The sequence below is a fragment of the Balaenoptera physalus genome (assembly GCF_965194825.1).
Source record: "Balaenoptera physalus genome assembly, chromosome: 19".
Classification (NCBI taxonomy): Eukaryota; Metazoa; Chordata; class Mammalia; order Artiodactyla; family Balaenopteridae; genus Balaenoptera; species Balaenoptera physalus.
In genome coordinates, this window is record NC_138900.1 from 48,596,315 (window position 1) to 48,621,833 (window position 25,519).

Consider the following 25,519-nt stretch of genomic DNA (forward strand, 5'->3'; position numbering starts at 1 on the left):
TAGATAAGATCATCAGTGGATGTTATAAATGATGTGGAAAAGGTGGCTGAAATCCAACATCTTCAATGGTATCACCCCACTTTGATAGATATGTGGGACACTACCTTAAACAAGGCATCGAACCCAGCATCACCAACACAGGGACAACCTGATGTGCAATACTGGAACATACACAATCTCACTTATAGCATTCTTATAACAATTCTTACAAAAAATGGTTAACCTAAATGAAATCATGAGGAAACAATAAGACAAATCCAGATTGTGGGATATTCTATAAGACAACTGGCCTGGACTCAGCTAATATATTTAGGGGTGAAATGCCCTGGTGTTTAAAACTTATTTTAAATGACTCAGGGGGAAAAAAGTATATGTGTGTGTACTGAGACAGATATAGGGAAGGAGGGATGGAGGAAGAGAGGGACAGAGAAAGCAAATATGGCAAAAAGTTAATAACTGGTGAATCTATGTAAAAGAACATGGGTATTCAATATATTCCTCTTTCAACTTTTCTGTAGGTTTACAATTTTTCAAAATAAAAATTGGGGGAGAAAATCTGTGTAATAAATCAGCTTTAAAGAACAGAAAATTCAACATGCTTAAACTGTAATAATCAGAAACACAATTCATCTCTAATATAAAGTGTCCAATTTTCTTAAACATACTTTACTGTTGCCCATTTCAGCAGGTGAGAAGCATTATGGTACAGCTGCTCTGAAATTCCTCTATGAATCCTCAAGGCTTCTAAATTAGTTAAGTGAAAATTTCTTAGCCCAATTCAGACAGTCAAAAACTTATCTAATAGACAAGAAAATATGTTGGACAACTCACACTCCTTGCACTTTACTTACAGCCTGGAACTCCACATATCTCAAAATACGGTTTTAAAATATTCTTTAACAGAATTTCTGATAATTTCAAATGAGAGAGGTATACATTTTTAGCTACATGGTAGATACCTTATATGACTAGCAGACAATTCAGTGTATCTCCAGTGGGATGATTTATCATAAAGAAAGTCACCAAAAATTGTAAGCAGTCTGGATTCGTGTTTATTGAAGCCAGTAATTAGAGACATCTTCTTTTCCAGCACTAGAAAGCAAGGTTCCACATGACTGCATACTGCATTCGGATAGAGCCACACCCCTGGACTAAGGCTGGTGGGGGAATAATCTGCAGTCCTAATTTTAAGTTAAAAACACCAATAAACCTAGTATAGAGACAACAGTGAACTTTCACTTACAGCATCAACATTGTTAAGGTCATGATGTACAGAGCAGTCACTTTCAACTTTGTTAAACTAATAAAACACATCTTCAGTTTAAATACTGGTTTAAAAATGCCAATCCAAAAAAAAAAAAAAGTGCAAACAAAATTAAATAATTCTAGCAGCATACCCGTTGCATTTTTAGGAAAGACCAATTCATGGCCTTTATTGTGGCCATATCTTCAAGGTTGGGCTTATTTCTTTGACTTTTCCATTTTAAAGACAAACAGCAGATGTAACCACCACAATGTACATAAACAGTCATAAAATTATCTTTAACAGTCTACCATACAAGTGTATTCTGCAAATGAAATGAATTTTACTTTAAAAAGTAAAGGCTGTTTATTGTTTGGCCTTTGGTTCCAATGCACGAAAATCCCAAAATAACAAAAAATATGCTCCCCCCTCCCACCCTCCCAAAAAAGAACCCTGCAGCTCCCCAAAGTTGGTAGACTTTGGCAACCACTGAGCACATGACACTATCTATACATCAGTTTCTTCTGATCCTAGGAGTATCCACTTGTTATGAGAAACTAAAGTGATCTCCAAGAAACCTTCCTTCACAAGACAGGTGTCTTAGCATTTCTTCGGTTTTAGTACATTTTATATTGACACCAAAAAGTGCTTCTCAGTTTAAATGATAAAAAATAAACAAAAAGTAAAGTTTTGCATTAAAATTTAAAATCACACTGTATCCCTCTTAGGCATGTGCCGTTCGAAGAATTCTTTCTTATTTCTGAGGTCACTCATTTTGTGCCCCCTGCCCCTGCCAGCTGCTATGGAGGGATTAAGTGACCCCATCATTCGTGTGGCCACAAGCTGTTTGGCATCTATTGGTCATTATACTACAACCATCATTCCAAGTCAGTTTACTGTCATTACCTGGAAAATCTGGTAACTGGAAGCCATAATACATTAAAAAAAAAAAAAAAAACTGAATTAAAAAGGGGGGAAAAAGTGTATTTTCAACAATAAGACTGGCACAAGAAACACATTTTTATGTTTGTCAGAAAGGCAAGTAAATACTCAGCTTTCTCCTTAACAGTGTTCAGACCTTTACAGAAAAGCAACTCAAGACAGTCTTAGAGTCTTGTTATATAACATACGATATTAAGTTATGCCCAGTATGGTTAGTGGTCAGTCAAATCTGGTATGTAAAAGTAATGACATTAGGGAAGTTAGGCTTAGACACAGTACAACAAACATTCATATAAAAAAAGTAAATTCCACATAAGTGAACTGTAGTTTTTCCCTTGATTTGACAACAAATGTTTTATACATTAAATTAATGGTAGTGTTTGCATTTCAATGTTCTGTGTCATGTATAAAATTAAAAGTGCCATTTAAAATCCATAGAAGTCACTTCCAGGATGATGGTGTGACATGACAATGTGCATGAATTTGCCCTAAATGGAGACACCTGAAACACTTATTTCCATAAGAAAAAAATGCTAGTTTATGAAAAACATAAAACAAGAGAAATGTATCATTTCCATTTTCAATATAAAACATTCACACACTTATTTGTCCATCTGATAGCACTGATCAGACCAGGGAGCTAGGACAAAACCCTTTTGCATCAATGGAACTCCACGAAGGTTTCCAATGACCATAAGGCAGGGACTGGTGTAAACCAATTAATTGGAGTGTATTTACATTAAAAACCTCCTTCAAACTTTCTGTAGCACACTGCATTATGGTAAAATGAGAGGTTGGTCACCCATTCTCTACTAGTAGGCCAGCCTGTGGTAGTTAAAAAAAAAAAAATTTAAAAACAAAGCAGAAGCTATTTAGAAAACACAATTCAAAGTAAACTAATTTTGTAACTGCTGACTTTAAACATACCCCCCAGTGACTGCCCCACGACGCACATGCGTGGAGCCCAACACCTCCCACGAGGACATGGCCTGGGCTAAGCACGTGCGTCCTGGGCAGCTGCCATCTTCCCCACCCCCATACCGGCTCCACCTGACTCAGGCATCCCCACACTTAACACATCTTTCATAAGTTAAAGATGCATTCAGAACAAGTCCAATTCCCATTTTGCTTAGTGTTTAGTTTGGAAATGCTTCTGATTTTAAGTCTTAAAAATGATTATTCGACTTCTACTGAACACACAGTATTTACTAACACTGCTCATCTCCTCCTCCTCCACTTCCTGCAACATTCAGCTTCCCTACCAACACTTCTCTCATTCCTCCTTTCAGTCTTTCTCTTTCCTGGACTTTCTGCTACTTAATCTGCTTCCCAAGAACAAGTGAATCTGTTAACATGCAACTGGTCGGACTAGCCACCATCTGATCAATGACTTCCTGGTCTCATTGGCTCCACCCTGAAAGTAAGTGGGCCCTCTTTCTCTCCATCTACCTTCCCCTCCCCAAGAAGCCCAGCTGCACTTGCTGCCCATGAGAGAGCCACATGCCTGAGAGTCCAAGGGTTATCCTTCACAAAGGGGTCTGACACATAACCTTCCTAAAGGTGCATTTCACACTCAGACAAGCCAATGAAGTTTTTTTTTTTTTTTTTTAAGTTCATCTCCCCTGCCCCAAAAAACTGATAGCATGTGCCATATCAGAAAAATCCTGGTCTTAGAGCAGATCAATATAGTTATTTGGTCATTTTACATATGCACTTTTTAAGGAGGATCAGGCTTCATTTTCTGTTGAAGAGTTTGTTACCATGGAGTCTGGTTTTCGAGTCATTCTATCCAGTTCTTCCTGAACATTTGTCAACACAGTCTTTTGTCCTTTAAAGAAAAAAAAAAAGCAGCAGTGATGAGAGCAGAAAAAAAATTTTTTTAAAAGGGACATTTAAAATTATACAGATTTCTATAATCATTTTTGGTGATAATAACTCCAACAAGAATGAGGAAAGTCTTTTTTCATTGCAATGGTTATAAGGAGACAGACTCTAATTCAGCCCTTCTTAATTCCAAATGCCACAGGTCTGGGCTCCCCGACTACATTACTGCCCCCTGCCTGGGGGTGCCTTTGTGCCAAACACAAAGGCCTTTCTGAAAATCCTCTCACCCATCTTCCTAGAGGTGGTATTTGAGTTTCTGGCATGCAGCAAACAACTTTCTGTGCCTCAGACAGAACAGCTGTTTATGTTTTGTTACTAATTACAACTGACTCACATGGATATCCTGGAAACATCATATTTCAATAAGAATATAAGACTAAGGTTGGCCATTTCGATACTGCACAAAGTTGGTGCACATATTTTTTGTTGTTGAACACTAACTGGGGCCGAGAAGTGACTCCTATTTCCTCCCAGGGAATACCAGCTTATAGCCTGGGCCACCAGATCAGACAGACTCTGAGTCTCCAAGAACTCAAGAGCACCTGAAGGCACAGGCTGACCTGAGGATGGAGTGATTTCTTGAGGGTTTCCTTTGATTGGAAAACACCAATTAAGGAAAATACTGTATTAATATTCCTTATAGCTAATGGAAAATTAAAACCCTTTGGAAATGGCCTCAAGCTTTCTGGGAAAATTTGTAATTTCCAAGGAACCTGGTTCTTTTGTTTCAGAGACCTCCAAGACATAGACTTGCCCTATGTGCCCACACGGAAGAAGAGATGGGTGGGCTGCCACAGAGATGTCTATGTGTGACAAGGGTGGGGAGCTTCATGGAGGAGAAAATGACAACCCTCCAGTGAGACAGTGAGGGTTCACAGGCAGCTGACGGCAAGACTGGAGGCAGTAGAATGAGCAAAATCCTTATAAAGCAACACAGAAAATTAAAGAGAGTAAATAAAATGTCAATGGTACACTCTAGACCATGACTTCCAACTGACAGAACTTCTACACTCGGGCCATGTACTGGGTTGACCAAAAAGTTCGTTACGTAAGATGTTATGGAAAAACCCGAAAGAACTTTTTGGCCAGCCCAATATTTAGGATCTACCTCAACTCACCCAACAGTCAGTTCTTGAGAACCTGAATATACATAAATCCCACCTTAAATGTACCAAGAAACACGCATGGTAATAAGGTAATCCTACTGTAAAGTATACTGCTCAGTGTAAGGTGGAAATCTGTTCAGAACATCGAGGGGTCTGCAGGTCAGTGAAAGCAGACACTCCTGTCCACCACCCCACCTTCCAGCACTCATCGATCACAAGTGTCCTAAGTCTTTGGGGGCCCTTCAGTACCTGACTTCTTGGCTGTGCCCTGCACCCCACCAGCACCAGGACTTCCAGGAGAGCCTGTTTTTTTACTCAACAGACTATTGAAGAAGCTGGCCAACACCCCTTCACTTGCTGCATTATCTAAGGAAACATTAAGAAAAAAAGCATCACACAAACTGAATGACTCAATTAAACAGCAAAAAACTATTTTTCAGCTTGGAATTATCCATTTGTGGTTATGATCTTCCTAGGACACTGAGCAGATTCATTCACTATGATGCCGTATACACTGCCACTGCTAAGGCTGATGATGTGTTAGCATAGTTAGTAAGTGGAAACCTATTTAGAGTTCCCACCTGTTCAGAGGCATAACAGGTAACCTGTGCTCCACATCATCTCCCTGTCCATGAAGCAGTGTTTTTCAAAGTTTTATAAGCCCGTAATGTTCCAAAGTTGCTGTGAAAAGCTCTCATTCAGAATAGAAGACAGTCATCGAACATGCAAGAATTAAATATAATTTGAGGGTTTTACTGCAGCCAACATCTTGGGGTATTATTAAGTCACTGGGTAAGGGCTACTTAAACTAGTAAGTAACTGAGCTTGACAAAACAAGTGACAATTCATAAATGGTAATAATATAAACCTAATAAGCAACAAAACCAAGAACTCAAAATATACATTTTAAAGTGACTTCTTATGCTGTACTCTTCTCTGAATATAGAGAGGCCTAACCAAGGTCTTAAACAAAGCCAGGTGCAAGGGCCACCAATTCCAACAAAGGAACAGGCCTTGGTCTCTGCCAACCATGAACCCCCTCTCTCTCAGAAAGAGGAAGTGGAAAGCAGCCCTTCTTGGGAAAGAAAACAGCTCAGCTACCTTGAGCCTCCACCTTCCAAACCCAGCTACTCAGCCCCTAAAGTAGGAATGAGGCCTAGGACTAAACCACTCTCCAAAGAGACAGGATACATACTTTTGATGTTTGGGTCCGGCTTCTTTACTGACGTGCCTGGGGAGGCACTAGGCACGCTGGCTGGCCCTCCCCGGCCCTGGGTTCTTGGAGAGCCAGAGGGTCCTCTTGCAGGGGATTCCTAAGTCCAAAACCAGCCCAAGTCACACACAGGCATAAAAATAACAGAAAATACATATTCCAAAAATGAAGACATGCTTCTGCAGGGTATTTTTCAGAGTCTAGGGAGAAGGGTGGCAGTAATGGGAGTTTGCACCCAACTCAGTTCCTTTTTTAGATCCCAATTTCTCCTGAGAGAAGAGACACCAAGATAACAAAACCTGTTCCCTCTAACTCCCAGAGCTGTATTGCTTCATCAGACGTTTTCTGAGTTCCTATCATGTTCCTGGCCCTGGGCTTTTAGGGGGACCAAATTCCCTCTGAATATACAAAAGCCCACACAAATGTAAGCTCTCACAAATAATGGTATAAAGTTTGAAGACATGACATTGGGCCTTGACCCTCTGTTTAGTTTAAGGTACTCACGGAGGCTCTCGTGGGTGTGGCTGGCTGCTTGGCAAGGAGTGACTGCAAAGAGAGGGACACACCGACCGTTAACCAAGGCCTGCAGAGTGCACTGAAGGTCTGGAGAAACACTTCCAAGTATTCCACTAGAGGGCACCATTAACAACAACCAAGTCAGAGGTTCTACACTATAAATGCAAAATATTTAAATTGAGCAATTTGGTATATGGTGAACAAAAAATACTCCCAGTAACCAGTTTTGAAGCTAAAGAAGCAAGGAGAGCACAAAAGGGAGGAAAAGTTGGCAAAAAAAAAATCAATGCCCCCTGCTGACCTGCCTGCATCATCAGGCAAACCCATGATGTGTCTAACACCACTCTCAGTGAAACAGAAAGGTGGGACTGGGTCTGCATTCTGAATTGTCAGCTTGGGTTTACTCTCCTCACCTACAAAATGTGTATATCAGCTCACATGCCTTCATGCACAGGGCTGTGTGGGGCTATGTGAACTAACGGAAGTGAGGTCAGGGCGTTTGGTAAACTGTCAACATGGGAAATACTATGCCAGAAAACCTACATTTGCAGACAGAACAGGTACTTAATAAGATACTAAGCCTATCACTATAGGAGAATCTGCAAGGCAGGAATGCGATCCTCTGAGGGGCCCCCTACCCTGTACCAATCCTAGAAATGGGAGAGAACAAGAACTGGTAGCAACCCCTTTGTCCCTGCACGCTCTTTGTGATACCCCCGCCTCACGCCAGGGAGCTGGTTTCATTCGTGAGAAGGCCTCTGCTCTGGCCTCACTGGTCTTACCTGTTGCTTCATTAGGAACACCTGCTCATCCTCCGCTGCCAACTCTTTGTCGTGGACCAGCTGTGAAGTGAAGTGACACACTCATTCGTGGTCATAGACCAAGAACACCCCCAACTACTTGTCAAAATTCATGCTGAAAGGAGAATCTTGTGCTCATGTCTCAACATGGGTTTGGGGAGTCCCTGCGGAGACTGCAGAGGTCAAGTCTTTCTAGCCTGGCAAAGACCCTGTTCCCAGACCAGCCTTGGCATATGGCCAAATGACATTTTTAAGTCTGGCAGGTTCTAAACAATACCTCCCAGATCCGGGTCTGCAGGTGATCACAGGAGCAAGTGGGATCTACTAACAGTAATCCAGACGCAGCAGTGGCACTCCATCACTCATGCTGTGCCACCCAGAGCCAATTACATAACACGACTTCATCTAAAGACTTTTTTTAAAAGGCCCTTGGATTATTTTTTTTTACCCCCCCAAATGGTTCAATGTGTAAGACTTGTTTCTTTATAAGTTTCTTTTCCCATGAAAAAAACCTACAACTATTTCTTTTTTTTTTTTGGTGGGGGCGCCGCGCTGCGCAGCTTGTGGCATCTTAGTTCCCCGACCAGGGATCGAATCCAGGCCCTTGGCAGTGAAAGCACAGAGTCCCAACCACTGGGCCGCTGGGGAATTCCCCACCTGCAACTCTTAAAGTGATTGATTTGGGTACCTTTCTCACAGGAGGTTTCACAATAAAGTCTTCATATGCATCTTCTGGCTTCACAGTTGTGAAATTTTCATGTAAAATAGCTATTTTCTTTTCATTGTCCCAGCCTGCAGGTCTAAAGGCAAAGAAAGACACAGAGACTGACTTGCTTTTCCTGGGACTGCCTTATGGAATACTCAGCACACTCTGGGTTAGAGAGGACTCCCGGCTGAGATCCCTTCCCACAAGTTCTGGTCTGTAGTTGCTGGGCCGGCTTGTAGATTCTGGCAGACAAGCCAATATTCACTGCAAGTGTAGTCCATCAGCTCAACCTCACAGGTCCTGCTCCATACTGAGTTCATGAGGCCCAAGGCCTAAGGAGCCAGAGCGAGATCTTACTGACTGTACATGCTGACCCACAGGAAGTGTTCAGAGCTTTTCCACAGCTCTGCCGAGAGGAACAAGGACACAGTGGGGCCCTGTTCTGACAGAGTGGAGAATACAGAGCAACACATCGGATAGAGCTCAGGATAGGGCTGTTTCTCTGGGCTTTGGTATGAAGACACCCCTGTGAGCTGTTTCTCTGAGAACTCTTCTTTCTGACAGCAGTTTTCTTATGGATTGGTTAATTTTACTGATGTGTGAATATGTACCCTGGAGCCAAGGGGAGTAGCAGGACCTGCACTATCCTGGGCCTCAAACCAGAGGGACACAAGGAGGATCCTATGTGGGTGCTGCCCAGCTTGACATCACAGGGCAGGATGGCACCCAGGTTCCATTAAGTTAAGCTGCAGCCTAGGGTAAGGAACAATTGTAAAATGCCCTACATGACATACTTTTATCTAGAAGCTCTAAAAGATGGCAACTGATTGTTCCCACAGGCTTCTCATTCTCCATCCAACTCCTGCTCCATAGCCCTATAACCGAGAAGGTGCTTAGCCAGGGCTCTCCACCCCAATGGCTCCGACGACTTCACCGGCTCCCCAACAGGCAACTACCAACAGGACCAAAGGTGCAAAGGGACAGAGCATGATCAAGACACTGCCATGACCCGTGTCACCTTCAGAAGCTCTGAGCTTCTTCTCCACTCCAGACCAGCCCTGAACACATCCAGTCTCCCGGGTCCTCCTTCTCCTCAGGATCACAAGTGATCCGGGTACTGACTGACTCCAAAAGCATACCACTCACTGAGAGCTTGTGGCTTTGGTGCTGGCCTGACTGCTCTAGACAACGATTCTCTAAAATCAGTCTAAGTCTCTATGTCTGCTGTCTGGGAAGAGCCCAAGTGAGGCTCTCCCTAAATGTTGAGGAGGCAGCCTATTCGGTCCCCCGAGAGCCCTCGGCTTTCACACCTTCAGTCTTCTCCCAGACTCTCCCGCCCTTCCACCACTCCTTCTGGCCTGCCTGGCACGCACCACTCATCCTCCCAGCATCACTCCTCTGCTCTCCCTGCCACATTGCCTCTACTACCCCAGTACTGCCCTACCCCTCCTCGGCTGTGTGTGTCCCTTAAAGTGCCTCGTGCAGGAACCACATCTCATTCATTTCTGCCCTCAGCATAGAACCTGGTCTCTGAGAAAGTGCTCAGTATTTGCTGAACAAACTGTAATTCTTTCTTAAGAGGATATCTAAGCCTAAAAACATGATACTAGCACAAGTCCTCTCAGAGACCACACCTTCAACATTTATTTATGCATCCACAACACTCACCATTCTCCACTGAGAGAATGACACAAATTCGGACTAACAGGTATCCAAGTCTCTGCCCAGGACAATCAGCCCCAGTGGCTCCTCAAATGTGAAACACCGGAAACACAACAGGCATTCAGTACAGCCAAAGCCCAAGCTGATGGGGCGCGAGGGAGGGCGTAGGCAGTCATCCCTGTCAACGGATGCCAATAAACCAGATGCTTCAACAGAAAACGTTCAGGATCCTCAAAGCGCCAATTCCCTATACTGCAACTCCCTCACTCAGCCGGTATTCTACCACAGTTGACAGTAAGTGGCAAAAATGTTTTAGCAACTTGCTCTCAATGAAGAAAGGCAGCACCCCTGACCTCACTCCACCCAGTTCCCTCAGACTGGAAGCAGAATGGCAAGTAATCTGGAAAACAGCAGAGATGGAAAGGTGGGTGTATATATCCCCTATGAGGTCCAACTCCAAGCACTTTGCCCCAAGGTAGTAGAAAGCTGGCTGTATAAGAGAGAGACAGAGCCATCTTACTTGGAAGGATAAAATGTAAAGAGCAAATGTACCAAGAAGAGAAGCATTTGAAAGCATCACCTATAAAGAACTCACATAAAAACTGCTTCCTTTTCCACAACTAAGGCAGGCGTGGTAAAGTGGAAACCGTATGTTTTATGAACAATGTACTTATACAACAAGTCGAGGTTTTTCTCTTCCTTCACTGATGTGTAAATCAAGGCCGCTCCATCTAATCAATCTGCTTAAGGAAAACCAATTCACTGCAAGAGGAGACAAAACAAATACATACAAGCACAATCCTCAAAGTATAGTCACAGGATACTCAGTTTTTGATCAACACACGATTAATAGAAAGTGTTAAAATTTTAAGAACTAAAAAAGTAATAGTAGCAGAAGCAGCAGGTCAAAAGCATAAAGCATGTTGATGATAGCGGGCCACGTAGTTCATTTTTGAACATGTAAACTGTTGTCTTCTAACCCATCAGGTTGCGTCCCAAGCAGTCAACTTAATGATTCTGAGGGTAGCCCAGGATAACCCTCAGCATATCCAAGGTACACAGATTCTTTCCCAGACAGATGCCCACATGTGATCAAGTTGGTCATTAAGCATACAAGAGTTGGGTACCTACATGTTATTGGCACCCTCCACTGAGCTGGACAAGCTTAAGAGCCCAAAGGAAGTAGCGGAACCCACCCTTACCCTGCCCCGCCCAGGATGTGGGATGATGGCACCAACTGCTATTGGATTTTTACAGAAACAAGACTCAAAAGTCTGCTGACACAGCATCTCTCTCACGGACAGCACAAAACATAAACATAAAGGAAACCCTGTAGCAGCCAAAACACTATCATGTTGGGTAATTAACCTTTTCTATAAAAAAAGCAAAGTTTAAAAAGATTTCCAAGATATGATAAAAATAATTTGCAATAAAATTATCATATCAGCTTTCTTCTTAATACAAAAGCTTATCAAATATACACCATTAAAAATAAAAAGTAATCAAAAATAGGCACAAATTATTAAGTCTCAAATTCCAACACAGTAAACTTTTAGAAAGTAAAATGATGTATACCACAGGTCCCCAACCCCGGGTCCACAGACCGGTATTGGTCCTCGGCCTGTTAGGAACTGGGCCGCAAAGCAGGAGGTGAGCAGTGGGCAAGCGAGTGAAGCTTCATCTGCTGCTCCCCATCACTCGCATTACTGCCTGAACCCTCCCCCGCCCCCCGTGGTCCGTGGAAAAACTGTCTTCCACGAAACTGGTCCCTGGTGCCCAAAAGGTTGGGGACCGCAGATGTATACAGTTTCACCCTGGCAAAAGACTATTCTGGATTCAGGAAGTACTATATCTCTTTGAAGATGCCCCATTTGGAGGAAGCCTGGATTAGCATACACAGAGGGGAGCCTGTGCCCCTGGACCCCAACACAGCGCCCCAAGGATACACTGGAGGCAGAACCTCCGTAGGTGTGACTGGATGAAGTCAAAGTGCTCGTCCCTGTAATCATGCTCCTTCTCCAGGACACTCACCGCATCACACTGCAGGTAAGATAGAAAGAGAAACGAGTCATCTTTTTGCCTGTCTGCCTGATAAGGATGGGAACACTGTCTTTGTCAGTAATAAAGTATCATAGCTTCAAAGAAGGCAGCCATGGGACTTCCCTGGTGGTGCAGTGGTTAAGACTCCTTGCTCCCAATGCAGGGGCCCAGGTTCAATCCCTAGTCAGGGAAATAGATCGTACATGCATGCTGCAACTAAGAGTTTGCATGCCACAACTAAAGAGCCCGCCAGCCGCAACTAAGATCCAGCGCAACCAAAATAAATTAATTTAAAAAAAAAAAAAGAAGGCAGCCACAGCCCAAAGTCCAAGCGTTAATTAAATAAATAGACAAGAGTGAAAAGCAACTGGAGATTCTTCTTTCATCCTGGGCCTCGGTTTCCACATCTATAAAGCAGGGATATGATAGCCCTGATCACCTCACAGTTGCTCTAAGAATCAAACAAGGTCACATCAGGAAACAGGCCCACTGGACACGGCTGTGCACTGCACACTCCACAGGGCTCCATTCTCACAGAATATGATGTGAATGGCACATGCTGCAGTTGGGCAACCTAGTGGCTCTGACTAGGATCAAAGAACTTTTCAAACCCCCCATTTTTTTGTTTGTTGTTTACTGGATTTTTTTTCTTAATGCACTTTATTTATTTGCTGCACTGCCAAACCCAGCCAAGCGTACAATTCCCTGGCACACACCTTTGTGCACACCACCAACACTGGGATCCCCAGGTTATGAGTCAGCACGTTGTCACCAAGAGGCAGGGCAACATTTTCTTCATCAGGACCTGAGGTCAGAGGCCCTCTTCTCTGTGGGGAACCTTGACAACCTTCCTCAGGCTCAACATAGTCTTGAAAATCTTTCACAACTACAGGTGAAAAAGAAAAAGAAAATTACACACACACACACACACAATAAAAAATGCACATGCCAGCTTTAGAAAACTGAAGCAGGTAGTGATAAGCACAAAACATAAAGAGTTGTGACAAACTTCCTAACTGCATCTGACTTAACTGCAATATTAGGGATTTAGGGGTGGTGATACAAAATCCCAATTCTGACATTTTCAGTCAGTCTGAGCAGTATAACTTCAGAGCAGCAAAGATATTCCCCTGGTCATCTTTAATTGCATCTAACTGTTAACAATTAAACAGGTTTTTAAAAACTCCTAAGGCTTCAATAGTTCCTACTATGAAAAACAAAACAAAACACTCTTTTTCGGGCCACGCTGCGAGGCTTGCAGGATCTTAGTCCCACTACCAGGGATTGAACCCAGGCCATGGCAGTGAAAGAGCCAAGTCCTAACCACTGGACCACCAGGGAATTCCCAACACTTTTCCTATATATTTTACATTTTCAAAATATTAGGATAGTTGAACTGTGCTACTTCAACAGACGCGACCACTAGAATAGGTTACAACTTATAAAACTCCTCAGAGTTCTCATTAGAAACCACCTGAATTACCAAGAACATGCTGTTTCCATACAGCTGAGGTGCGTCCGTGCTAAAGAGCGAGGCTGGACTTGCCAGCACCATCTGCATCTCCTCATCATCCTCACTCTTGTGGACTCAGTTTCATCTTCAGGAAATCCTGAGTCACATGTATCACGGACCTGTTCCTGCCTAACACAGGAAGGGGTGAGTGATACAACATCTACTTCTTGGCACTACTTTGGCCATGGGTGCAACCCCACAGGAGGGCCTTCAAGCTGAGAGTGGTCCATGGTCTTGGTTAAGGCAAGTGAACACAAAGTCCACAGACCTGCACCTTTTCCTGGGTGCTTCAAGGTTACATGTCAGGCCAGAGAACAAGGACATGATGATTAAAGCTACTTCGAGCCGGCAGCTCTACTCTTCTACACACAACACGCCTAAAGGACCAAAAGGACTTTTACTCTCAACCACAACATGCTCACTGAGAAAACACAGACAACTAGATTAAAGAGAATCTAGAGAAAAGTGCATGTACTCTTCTTCACCCACAGAACAGGTTTCAAATATTTTAAAACAGTGAGTCCTAATTTACAAAGGCTTTAGGTTATTGTTATATAAGCTTCTGGAATTATCTGGGAGTACAATGTCTTTCATATAACACTGGGAAAAAACCACTGCCTAAACCCTAAAGCGCAGATATAACATTTCATCTCTACAACTTCTCTTTAATTAAGCTCATTCATATAATTTCATTGCCAATATAAATAATCTACTCATGGGACTTCCCTGGCAGTCCAGTGGTTAAGACTGCGCTTAAAATGCAGGGGGCGCAGGTTCAATCCCTGGTCGGGGAACTAGGATCCTGAATGCCGCGTGGCCAAAAACAAAAAAAAAACCACACAAAAACAATCTAATCAAGAGATTTTTTTTTTTTTACCATCAGTGCAGTTTATTTCTTCAGATTCAATAAATGAATACTCAAGAGATCTTTACTGCATTGCATTTTGGACAAAAACAGAGAAGGGTTTTCTGATGATTGTTGAAGGCTCTTAAGAAATCAAAGGCTCCCACATTTTCTTTTTTTTTTTTTAAATCTGCTTTACTTTAGCTTTATGGAGCCAAGATTGACACACAACAAACTGCGCATGTTTAAAATGTAAATCTGATTTTTTTTTTTTTTTGGCATGCCTCACGGCTTGCAGGATCTTAGTTACCCAACCAGGGATTGAATCCGGGCCACGGCAGTGAGAGCCTGGAATCCCAACCACTAGGACACCAGGGAACTCCCTAAATTTGCTATTTTTGACATATGAATACACCCATGAGTCAGTACCACAATCAAGATAGTGCATTTATCTATCACCCCCAGAAGTTTCCTTGTACCTTTTGGTAATCTATTTTCCCCACCTCTCCTCAACACCATCCCTAACTCCAGGCAGCCACTGATCCGCTTTTTTTTTCAATACAGATTAGTTTGCATTTTCTAGAGTTATAATATAAATATAATTTATATGTATGTAATTACATTTACATATGTAATTACATTTATAATATAAATATAATTGAGAATATGTACTCTTTTTAGTCTTCCCACATTTTCTCTTTAAAAGCATTTTAACAAATCTTCAAGTCAATGAAAAATACAATGGCTTAACTGTTTGGGTAATATCTATAATTGCCCAAGGTCACGTGAGGCACTCAACCAGGCTTCCAAGACAGTGAGCATGGCAGAGCCTGGAACAGGTTACAGGTAAGCTAAATGACTGTGGGAAGGGAGGCAGGGATGGGGCAGCTCCAGCAGTCTGCTCCACAGACCTCCACGACCCAGCATGCTGTATAAACTGCTGTATTCTACACAGGCCATGATATGAAAATGGTTGGGAAACCCTGGGCTAGGCTATTCATTCTCTGAAGGAATGACTTAATTACGGCTATCCAAAAACAGTAGGAAATGCACATGTGTTTTTAATAACTCAGCATTTTAGAAAATAAGTTGGAAGGCAGAGCAAATATTCATAACGGAGGTGGTGAAAAGGAATGATAAAAACATAGTGAGGACTGTGTAATTTGGATAATAAAATGTGCATTTCCCTTAGGGTACACACATACCACAGTATTAGCAGTTTCTCTCTAGGTGGTGGGGTGGCCAGTATTTCACAGCAGGAGCCATCAGCCCACCAGGGGCTCCCCTTTAGCATCAGATGGGAGTGGCTATGGGAAGGAGACTGCAGAGCGCCGCCTTTCTCTTCTTTTCCCTTCTACCTCATTGATCACTGGTTGGTTCCACAGTTCTGAGAAGACCCAAGAGACTGCACCTAATCTTTTTCCTCTACTTGATAAGCAAGTGAAGCCCCAGACACAAAGCAGGAAAGACAAGACTAACCTACACACAAGCACCACCTTCTGGCAGCTTTAGGGGTTGCTCTGCCCTCTCCCTCAGACAAACCCTGCAGCCAAGCAGCTGCCACAGATTCAGGATCACTGAGGAACCTAATCCGGAAAGATACTGGCTGGCCATGGAGCAGCTTTCCAAACTCAGCAGATTGGAGACTGGTGTTGGATCAGAAAGCAGGTTGGGTGACAGCCCTTTGCTCATTCAATACAATACCTAGAGTCCAATTAATCTGGAAAGTGGGAGTCCTCTAAGCAAGAGGATGGCCAACCACTTTATTAAAATGTAACCTAAAACTAGCTAACAAAGGCACTCCTTCAACGGGTAACAGAAAGGCATGAGTACCATTCCAAACACCTCAGAGGAAAGGTGGTGAACACAAGAGAGGCTCTCAGAAGGTTAACCAGCGTCATGAGGCATGGATGTGGTTCCAGCAATCGCTAGCTGCCCTCCAGTGTCCTCTCCTCTTCCTCCTTACAACCAAACCGAGCACTGATACTTAGAACACACGGCCACACAGACTACATTTCCTTAGGAAATGTCTCCTTAGGAAGACAGCAGGCACACACTCTTCAGCCCTTCTTTGCTTTTCCTCCTGTTGCCTGCAACACAGATGTGAAGGCTGGAGCTCTGGTTGCCAAGAGGAAGAGAACCACACCCTAAAGATGACAAAGCAGTAAGCACAAAGGAGCCAGGGTCCTTGACTTGTCTTCCTCAAGATGCTTTCCAGTCCTGAACTACCTCTGGATTTCATTCACAGGAGAGAGAAATAAAACCCAGTCTTGTTTAGGCCACTGTTATTTTGGGTGTGTGTCACATGCAGCTCAATCTAATCCTAAGCAACACAGACATCAATGACTAAGGCCACAAAACAAATTCAGTGTGTCATGGGAGCACAAGCTCCCCAGGAGCGGGCACCTTGTCTGCTGTATGTATCCCCAATGCCTTGATCAGACCTGGCACCAGGCAGACACTCTCCCTAGCTGGGAAAGAAAAATATCCTTGGCTCAATCTCTTCCTTTTTTTCTGTTTTAACAAATCTTTACAAGGTTATGACTCTAAGAAAACAGGTTCAGAAACTGAAATCTCCTGTGCATTAACCCACTAGTCTGGGTACGATGGTAAATGCGCAGTGAAAGGAGAACAGCTCTTCAGGCTCAGAACTATTCTCAGAAGTTGTCTTTAGGGTCTCTATTTCAGGGGAAAAATAGGCTTTATCTAGAAAGGTCAGTGTTTGAGGACAGATGCGCTGAGCTGCATAACAATCACTGCAGCACACGTGGGTGTCCCAGGAAACACACATGCACACAGCAAACTAAAGAATTATATGTTAAACTCCCTGTTTTAGCTAATGTAGTCAGGAGCAAGTGAAGTTATGACAGGAAGACACACAGCAAGAAATCTCATTTGAAAAGCACATCAAAATTTCTGAACCCTTCTGCCAGTAAGTTTGAAGATCCTGTGTGCCATGCTCCAGAAGTCCTCATTAATGCACTAAAGGGAATGATGTCATCCCGTGGAAATAAGCCAGGCTAAGCTAAGCCAAGACTGCCCTGGCCAAGACAGCACTGCTGCTGCCACAGCTCCAGCCCCTGCCCCTCCCATTTCCCTGGCAAGTGAACAGAAGCTGATGTAACTGCACAGAAGCAACGAAAAGGAAAAACAAGCTTCTGAACCACATTAAGGAAAAAAAAAACAAAACAAAAAGAACTTCCTTTAAAGTTCTCTGTTCTCACAAGGGCTTGGATGCCCTGAGTCTTAAAACATCCTTTCATTTTCATGAAAAAAAAAATGAATTTCCTATTTCTAACTAAAATCATATTTGCTGGATCCCCAAAGGAACTAAGGTAGGAACTGAAAGATTTATCTTTTGTGGGTCTTCCTTTAAACTTGTCAACAAGAGGGTCCATAGGATCTCAATGGAATCCCAGGGGAATGGACTCAAGCTGCAGAGATCCCAGTAAATCTCTATACCCACTGATACTAACTCAGCAGACCACGAGTTAACAGAACAGCAAAAAGACTCACAGAACTGATCACATTTTGGGGGTGAGGGAAGAACCCTTATTATAAAAGAGAACCAATGAAAATAATAAGGAATACTGATTTATTTTCTTCAACTGTGACAGCTGAGATAAAGACTGCTTTGAAGACTTTTTGACTACTGAATCTACAAAAGCAAATCTGAAATAAATGGTGCAAACAAAACACAAACACTCTGTAAGGGAAGCTTTGCAGCCTCTTGACACTGTGAAAAGGAAGGTGGCTGGAACCATCCAAAGAGACGAGTGAATTTTCCAATTAAGAAAATCCTGTTTTACTTACACTTCCGTTCCAGCTCCCTCATTTCTTCTGGTGGAATTTTCATTTTATCAATGTGCTCACGTAAAACACTAGCCCATTTCTGTAGAGATTCCATCATAGTCCAAGGCCTAGACATGTCTGCAACAAAAATCACCAGGGTCTCCGGCAAGAATTCAGCAGAAACTGCAAATTTCAGCAGGCCTTTGTGATACAAGTCTCCATCCAGAATCCACACATTGCAGCGTGTGTGATCTAAGAAAAGAAGTGAAGCTAAGTTACTGACAATGACCATCAGCACAGCTGAAAGAGCCACATAAGGAAGAACTTAAAGGTGACAGCCACAGAATTCCACACAGAACAGACAGAAATCCTAACCAGAAAAGGGTCCAAGTGCTCAGTGGACAGCAACTCTTCATCAAGGTGCCTTGTGAACTGTCTAAACTATAAAATTTTTTAACAACCATAATATACTGTGTCCACATCCAAAAAGATTCCAGCAATGTCTGAGTAAATTGTGAAGGACATTTTAGCTTTCAGTAAGAATCCAAAGATACTAATAAAAGCTACAAATGTTCCCTGGACGACTGTGCCATAGTCTAAATAATCCATTCTTCTAAAATATCAGCAATCTGTGAGGCAGCAAGCTATGCCGAAGAGCCTGTGGTTAAACAAGCTCTGCTTGTGTCAGTCACACTAAACAGTGCGCTCACATACCACAAAGGGTGCCAAAGAGACAGGACCTTTGTATTTAAATGCCAAGATAAACTCATTACTTATATAAACTGAGATATGAATTACGGGGTGCCTGATAATATTAAGGAATTACACTTATTTTGATATGATAATATGATTATGTTTTTTAAAATCCTAATCTTTTAGACATACATATGGAAGTAGTTACAGATAAAAAGATATAATGTCTGAAATTTGCTGTAATAATCCAATGTGGAGTGAAAAGAGAAGAAGGTGAGAGTATAGCTAAAATAAAATTGACCAAGAACTTGTAACCTGAAGGCAGGTGATAGATATATTGGGGTTCATCAAAATAGTCTATGCTTTTATGTAGTTCTGTTTTCCACAGTAAAGTTAAAAACATATACAGACAAATGTGCAAGTGCTGACATTTTAATGAAGCATGTGACTCTAAAACTACATCTGGATGATCAAACTGTAGAAGATAATTCTCCAAATTAATAATACACTTTTTAAAAAATTTTAGACACCTTTTTGAGAATTTTTTTTTTTAATAAAAGCACCATGAGGGAGAAATCCTACTATCAAAAATATCATTTCATTAACTTCTTCCCCAGTAAATTGCAACTTACCCTTTAAAAACCTGTCTTCTGTTAGCTATCTTTTTTTGGGTATAATCAATTCACTAACATGCTGTGAAAAATTTTATATTCATAACTTTATTTCAACAGTACAACAAAGGTATCTACATCTAGATATACTTTCAAAACTCTAATGCATTTCAGATAGCGGTTTTGACTTGGATTCTACCAATGCCTTCAAAAATACTGCACTGGGCTTCCCTGGTGGCGCAGTGGTTGAGAATCTGCCTGCCAGTGCAGGGGACGCGGGTTCGAGCCCTGGTCTGGGAAGATCCCACATGCTGCGGAGCAACTAGGCCAGTGAGCCACAACTACTGAGCGTGCGCGTCTGGAGCCTGTGCTCCGCAACAAGAGAGGTCGCGATAGTGAGAGGCCCGCGCACCGTGATGAAGAGTGGCCCCCACTTGCCGCAACTAGAGAAAGCCCTCAAACGGAAACGAAGACCCAACACAGCCAAAAATTAATTAATTAATTAATTAATTTAAAAAAAAAAAAATACTGCACTGTTGGGACTTCCCTGTCGGTCCAGTGGTTAAGACTTTGTGCTCCCAATGCAGGGGACACGGGTTCGATCTCTGGTTGGGGAACTAAGCTCCCGCATGCTGCACGGCGTGGCCAAAAAAACCCCCTAAAAACAAACTGCACTGCACTGTACCTGAAGTCTACAGATTTTAATGTCTGCCCCTCACCAGACACGGTTCTTTTTTTTTTAGCCTTTCTTCCCACTGCCCACTACATATAACTCACCCATGTGCATGGAGATTACACATATCACATGTGGCATTAAATGGATGCCCCCAACCCTGAAGGCAGAGGTCCTTTGACATGCCATGTCCTACCACAAAACAAGGACAAGCCAGAACCGATTTTCTCTACCTGGGTGATTGCCTGCAAAATGTATATTTATAACCTAGTCACACCACACAATAAAAAATACTGGGGCTAAAAGATGTATAATTAACCACAGGTAAGGGCAACTCTTTCATCAAAGAGGAACTTGCAAGTAGGCAGCTTAAAAAAATCCCATAAATGCAGAGATCAAAGTTTTTAAGGCAACCTTAAGGAATCTGAAATAAAAATTAACATGTATTTCAACTCAAAGGTAAGTGAATATAGTTACTTTGATGCTTGGCATGAAATGTTTATGCCCCTTTGAAACAAGCAGCTATAGCAACGTCAGAGTATCTACACCATGTTTCATGTACTTTCAAAAGGGTACTAGACCTACCACCTGTCTCAAGCACTCAGCTACACGTGACACATGCCACCTCTCATTCTGTCAACCTACAAATTGGTACCATCGCCCAATACTACAAATGAGGAAACTGAGGTGCAGAGTGGTTAAGTCAGTCACAACTAGTGACTACCGGAGTGGATTCCGAACCAGTTCTGCCTGGCTCCAAAGCACAAGTTCTTTCCACAATAATCATCAAAGACAGGAAGCAAAACACTCAAACATATGAGGCCCCTTAGCCCAGCTCAGTGACCCCTGAGTCCCAACCCTACCTACACAAACTCCGGTGGGCCTAGGTGGGCACTGGAAAGCCTCTGCTCTCCTTATACAAGGAGAGCCCTTAGCACCAGGTCTACCTCCTACCTTTCTTTCACATCCTTCAGAGAATGTTCAGCATGGCAAAGGAAGCCAGGGAAGAAGGAACAGGAATAAAATCTTGGGGTTCTAAGATGACTACTAAGTTAAGATTAAAGGGTTTTTCCCCTCTATTTAAATGATTCTTGGAGCTTGAAGAATTAAGGTGCAAGGAAGGACCTGGGTTCAGCTTCTTCATTTTAGCAATAAGGAAATGGGGGACCAGAGGTGGTGGGATTTTCCCCCTTATATAATCACCCCTACATCATGGTCCTTACTGTACAAAAGGGTAAACGCAATTTTAAGAAAGTAATTTAATGAAGATATTTCATCCTTAGGTTACATGGTCACTTTTCTACAAATAAAAAAACGTAGGCATTAATAATTATTTATTTTAGAGCCATTCAAGATCTAACACAAAGCCTAAAAGTTTACAAAGGAGGTATTACTGACTAGTGGTAACCAAAAACCATTATTCCAATCCAACTCACCATCGTACTTATCACAATTTTAAATGATATCTAATCCTCATAATAGAGCTTACCGTGCACTTTTTTTTTTTCCCATGCACTTTTAACCATCTCAATTACCCAGAAGGTAGAAACCGATTATTATCCACATTCTAGACATGAGAAATTAAGAGAACATTATTACCTCTGAGCCTCTATTCTCTCCACTGGGGGATAAAAACAAAACAAAACAAAACAAAACAAAAACCCACAAGCAATCAGCATTTCTACACTGTCACAAAAAGACTCAAAACTCTTCTTGTGAATATCTGTTAAGCTTTTATACTCTAAACCACATCAATTTCAGATTCTCCACTAAAACCAGGCAGAGTAACAATGGTGCCCAGATCAGTCTGCCAAGTGTTTCTCTCATAGAAAAGTCCAAAGCACTTAAAAACTTCTTAATTTTTTTTTTTAATAAATATTATCTATCTATCTATGGCCGTGTTGGGTCTTCGTTGCTGCACGCGGGCTTTCTCTAGTTGTGGCGAGCAGGCGGCTGCTCTTCGTTGCGGTGCACTGGCTTCTCATTGCAGCAGCTTCTGTTGCAGAGCACAGGCTCTAGGCGCTCAGGCTTCAGTAGTTGTGGCGCACGGGCTTAGCTGCTCCACAGCATGTGGGAGCTTCCCGGACCAGGGCTCGAACCCGTGTCCCCTGCGTTGGCAGGTGGATTCTTAACCACTGCGCCACCAGGGAAGTCCAAAAACTTCCTTCTCAGTTTCTTACTTTTATGTGCATTTGAAACTTTACTCTCAGTCTCTCCTTTTAAGTAAGGGCTACCCAGAGCAGCAGGTAACAGGCCCATTCCCCATTTTGCTAACATACTCTATAAAGAAAAGTACGTGAAGTCCTACAAAGAGATACACTTCATCTACTCCCCTGTGACTAATTCTCTTAGACCTAAAGAGAAAATTGAGAATGCCTGGCATGTTGCAGGAGTGGCAACCGAGGAGTCAGAGACCTGCATGGATCAATGCTTCACTCACCATCTCGGTCCTCGTCGTGGACACTGAGGTAGAGATACTCTAGGCCTCTTCCTTTTTTGCCATGCTCAGCTCCTTGAAGTTTAGTCATGAGGGTTGTTTTACCAGAACCATCTTCACCTATAAGTGATGCATGTAAGAAGACAAAGCGTACCGCTTATTCTAGGCAAGGATGGGGAGTCTGGACATTCACACAAGGAACTTTCATGTAGAGCTTGCTATTGAGGTCTCACCTGTATTCATAAACAAAGCAGGACCTGCTGTAAGAGTGGTCAGGGTGGGGAGAGGTGATAAAGGCAGCAATTTCCAACATCTAAAATGACAATCTACTGCAGTCATCCTTACCTCACAAGGAAAGGAAGAAGGCAGGTCCGCAGGCCCTACCTATAATTTATAAGACACGCATCTGGAAAAGTGAAAGTAAAAGGTGGGGCTAGTTTCTCACAAAATAAACTTTTACCACAAGGAAAGCAAGAAGTCTTTAGAATATAATTAACCTTAAAGCCTAGGAACTCTGAACTAAAAAAGTCTGATCCTGCCTCATAATCATGAAGAATGAAGCTGTTATTCACTGTTGATTTTAGTACATTTCTTTCAGAAGCACCCTGAAGGCTAGAAAACTGATGAAAAGAATTACAGACCTAAGCAAAACTCTTAAGCACTATCTTAGTAATTACCAAGCGCCTCCTCATCCCCCCTCCACCCAGCTAACAACTCTCCCTCCCAAAAGAAACCTTAAACATCAGAAAGAGCCACCACCAAAAAACACTACTAAGCACCCCTGGGGTTTAGTAATATGGAATTACAGAACATGAGAACTGAAAGGCATTCCACAGGTCAAAGTCCTCCTTTCCACCCCCAATGCCACTACCTTACTCAGGCCCTCCACATCCTATCTGGACATGGTGAGCACTCAGCCTGACTTCAGTACCTGCTCATTTTGAGCCACCTGCCACTCTGCTGCCAGCACCCCCTTTCTAAACACAGATCTGGTGCCCTTGATCCCCCAGTTCGTGAAGACCTCTAAAGGTCTTCTGTTACCTGCTGCAGTGGTCATCAACAAAAGACCAGCCACTCCCCTCAAAAACAGTGGGAAAACCACCCTCACAGTGATTCCCGTGACAATCAGAGAATGGAGGTAAAATAAAAGGCCCCTGAGAATCAGGTGCCTTCAGGAAAAAGCATCGACTCTTCAGCCTTCCACATCTGCCTCGAACTCACCTCATCAGTCACCTTCCACAAGGAGGCTGTAGTAGCTTCCAACGCCCGCCCCCGCCTTGTCACCTCTGTGCTCCTGCAAACACTAACCCTCTGGGCCCCTGCATGTTAACACCTACCCTTCAAAACACCTAACTCCAAACAGCATCAAGCCATATGATGTGCCCTGAATCATCTATGCCCAACATGGTGTAGTGCAATCACCAACACATCTATTTGTGTCTCATTAAACTGAGATTCTCGTGTAGTGTCTGAGGGATGTCTGTGCTGTCCCAGTGCCCAACCGACAGTCAAGGACCCACTCAACAAATGGGTCTGTTGTATTAATGAACCCAGCCAAACTCCCTCACTTGTACGAGGAAAGGAGACCAGAGACGCTGAGGGACCTAACCCAGGTAACCCAGCAGTGAAGGCTAAAATAATGTAGGAAAAGTCCCTGGGGAGGACTCCAAGGCCTGCTGTTCTTTGCAGCGCCCCTCCCACCGCGCACCGCTCATCAAGATAGAGAAATGGCTCCTGTGGCATCTCCCCACAGCCCGACGACCCCCAGTCACCTCGTTCGCCCGCTTCCTCCGCTAACCTCATCTACTCCCTCCCCTCTCTACGCCCGCAGTTCGGTGAACTTCAAGGCTATGAGCGCAGGAAGTCAGGGACATTTAAAGCAAAGCTGATGCTGCGGCCAAAAGACTAAGGAATGTGCCGACGAAACCTTGCCAGCATCCCTGGGCTCTCGAAAAGGGGCAACGTCCTGACCTCGGCCGCGATGGACTTGGCCACTCTCAAGCTGTGAAGCCAGGGTCTCCAGGCCCTCCCGGGCAGGCAGCAGGGGAGAGGAAGGCTGGCACCAGTGACAGGGCGCCCGCCTCGCCCACCCCAGCCTCCCGGGCAACGCCCCGGCGCCGGCGCTCACCGAAAACCAGGATGTTCTTGCCGGACGGCAGCTTGGACCTGGCGCGGGTGGACACCTCGCTCAGGATCGAGGACCTGTGGGGACAATGGCACAGCGGTCGGCCCCAGGGCCAGCCTGAACCTGACCGGCCCGCGACGGCCCGTTAGTCTGTCCGACGGTCCGGCCCGGCCGCGCCCTCCCCGGCCCGGTCAGCCCAGCCCGGCCGCCTTGCGGTCTCACCATAGGCTCTGGCCCTCCTCCTCCTCAGTGGTCAGGTCGCCGGCGGCCGCCACCGCGGGCCCGTTAGGGCCCAGCAGCAGCTTCTTCTCCACCCCCACCGGCGCCATCTTGCCAACTGCAGCCACAAAGAGGGCCCTCCCCCGGGCCCGCCGAGGACCCGCGAGGACCCCGCCGGCCCGCCCGCGCCTGCCGCGCCCCCAGCCGCCCGCCCCGCAGGGCCCGCGCCGCCCCCTGCGCTCCGCCGGGCTTACAATGTCCGCGGGCTCTCGCAGGGTCGTGAGACCACCGCGGTGGCGGGAGATGGGAGGCGGTCAGGCGGCCGCCGGGGCAGCCCTGCTCGGGGAGGCGGCGGCGCGAGCGGGAGCCACCGGGGTGGAGGGCGCGCTAGCGGCCTCTGCCGGCCGAGGGGCGCAACGACACCCGTTCCCGGTCCTCCGTCAGCTGGCCGCTCCAGCTGCGCCGTCGGGGGCCGAGGCACCCGACGCACTGAAGCAAAA

General features: G+C 44.1%; 1 protein-coding gene across 3 annotated transcripts; it reads right to left on the reverse strand.

Annotated features, from left to right (window-relative positions):
• Positions 1-1,029: 1,029 nt before the first annotated feature.
• DYNC1LI2 (dynein cytoplasmic 1 light intermediate chain 2) lies at positions 1,030-25,182 on the reverse strand. 3 transcript variants are annotated; one of them, XM_082439685.1, is made up of 13 exons: positions 25,023-25,182; positions 24,804-24,877; positions 22,679-22,795; positions 18,283-18,513; positions 12,829-12,998; positions 12,019-12,112; positions 10,668-10,803; positions 8,393-8,504; positions 7,687-7,746; positions 6,893-6,934; positions 6,371-6,488; positions 5,425-5,541; positions 1,030-4,013 (listed from the first exon to the last, which is right to left on the reverse strand). In XM_082439685.1, the coding sequence occupies exons 1-13, from the start codon at positions 25,127-25,129 to the stop codon at positions 3,913-3,915; spliced, it is 1,479 nt and encodes a 492-aa protein (XP_082295811.1). In that variant the 5' UTR covers positions 25,130-25,182; the 3' UTR covers positions 1,030-3,912. The 3 variants fall into 3 exon arrangements, with proteins under 3 accessions (XP_082295811.1, XP_082295812.1, XP_082295813.1); XM_082439686.1 differs by lacking the exon at positions 5,425-5,541; XM_082439687.1 differs by lacking the exon at positions 24,804-24,877 and having other exon boundaries at positions 25,023-25,135.
• Between the last annotated feature and the right edge of the window lie 337 nt (positions 25,183-25,519).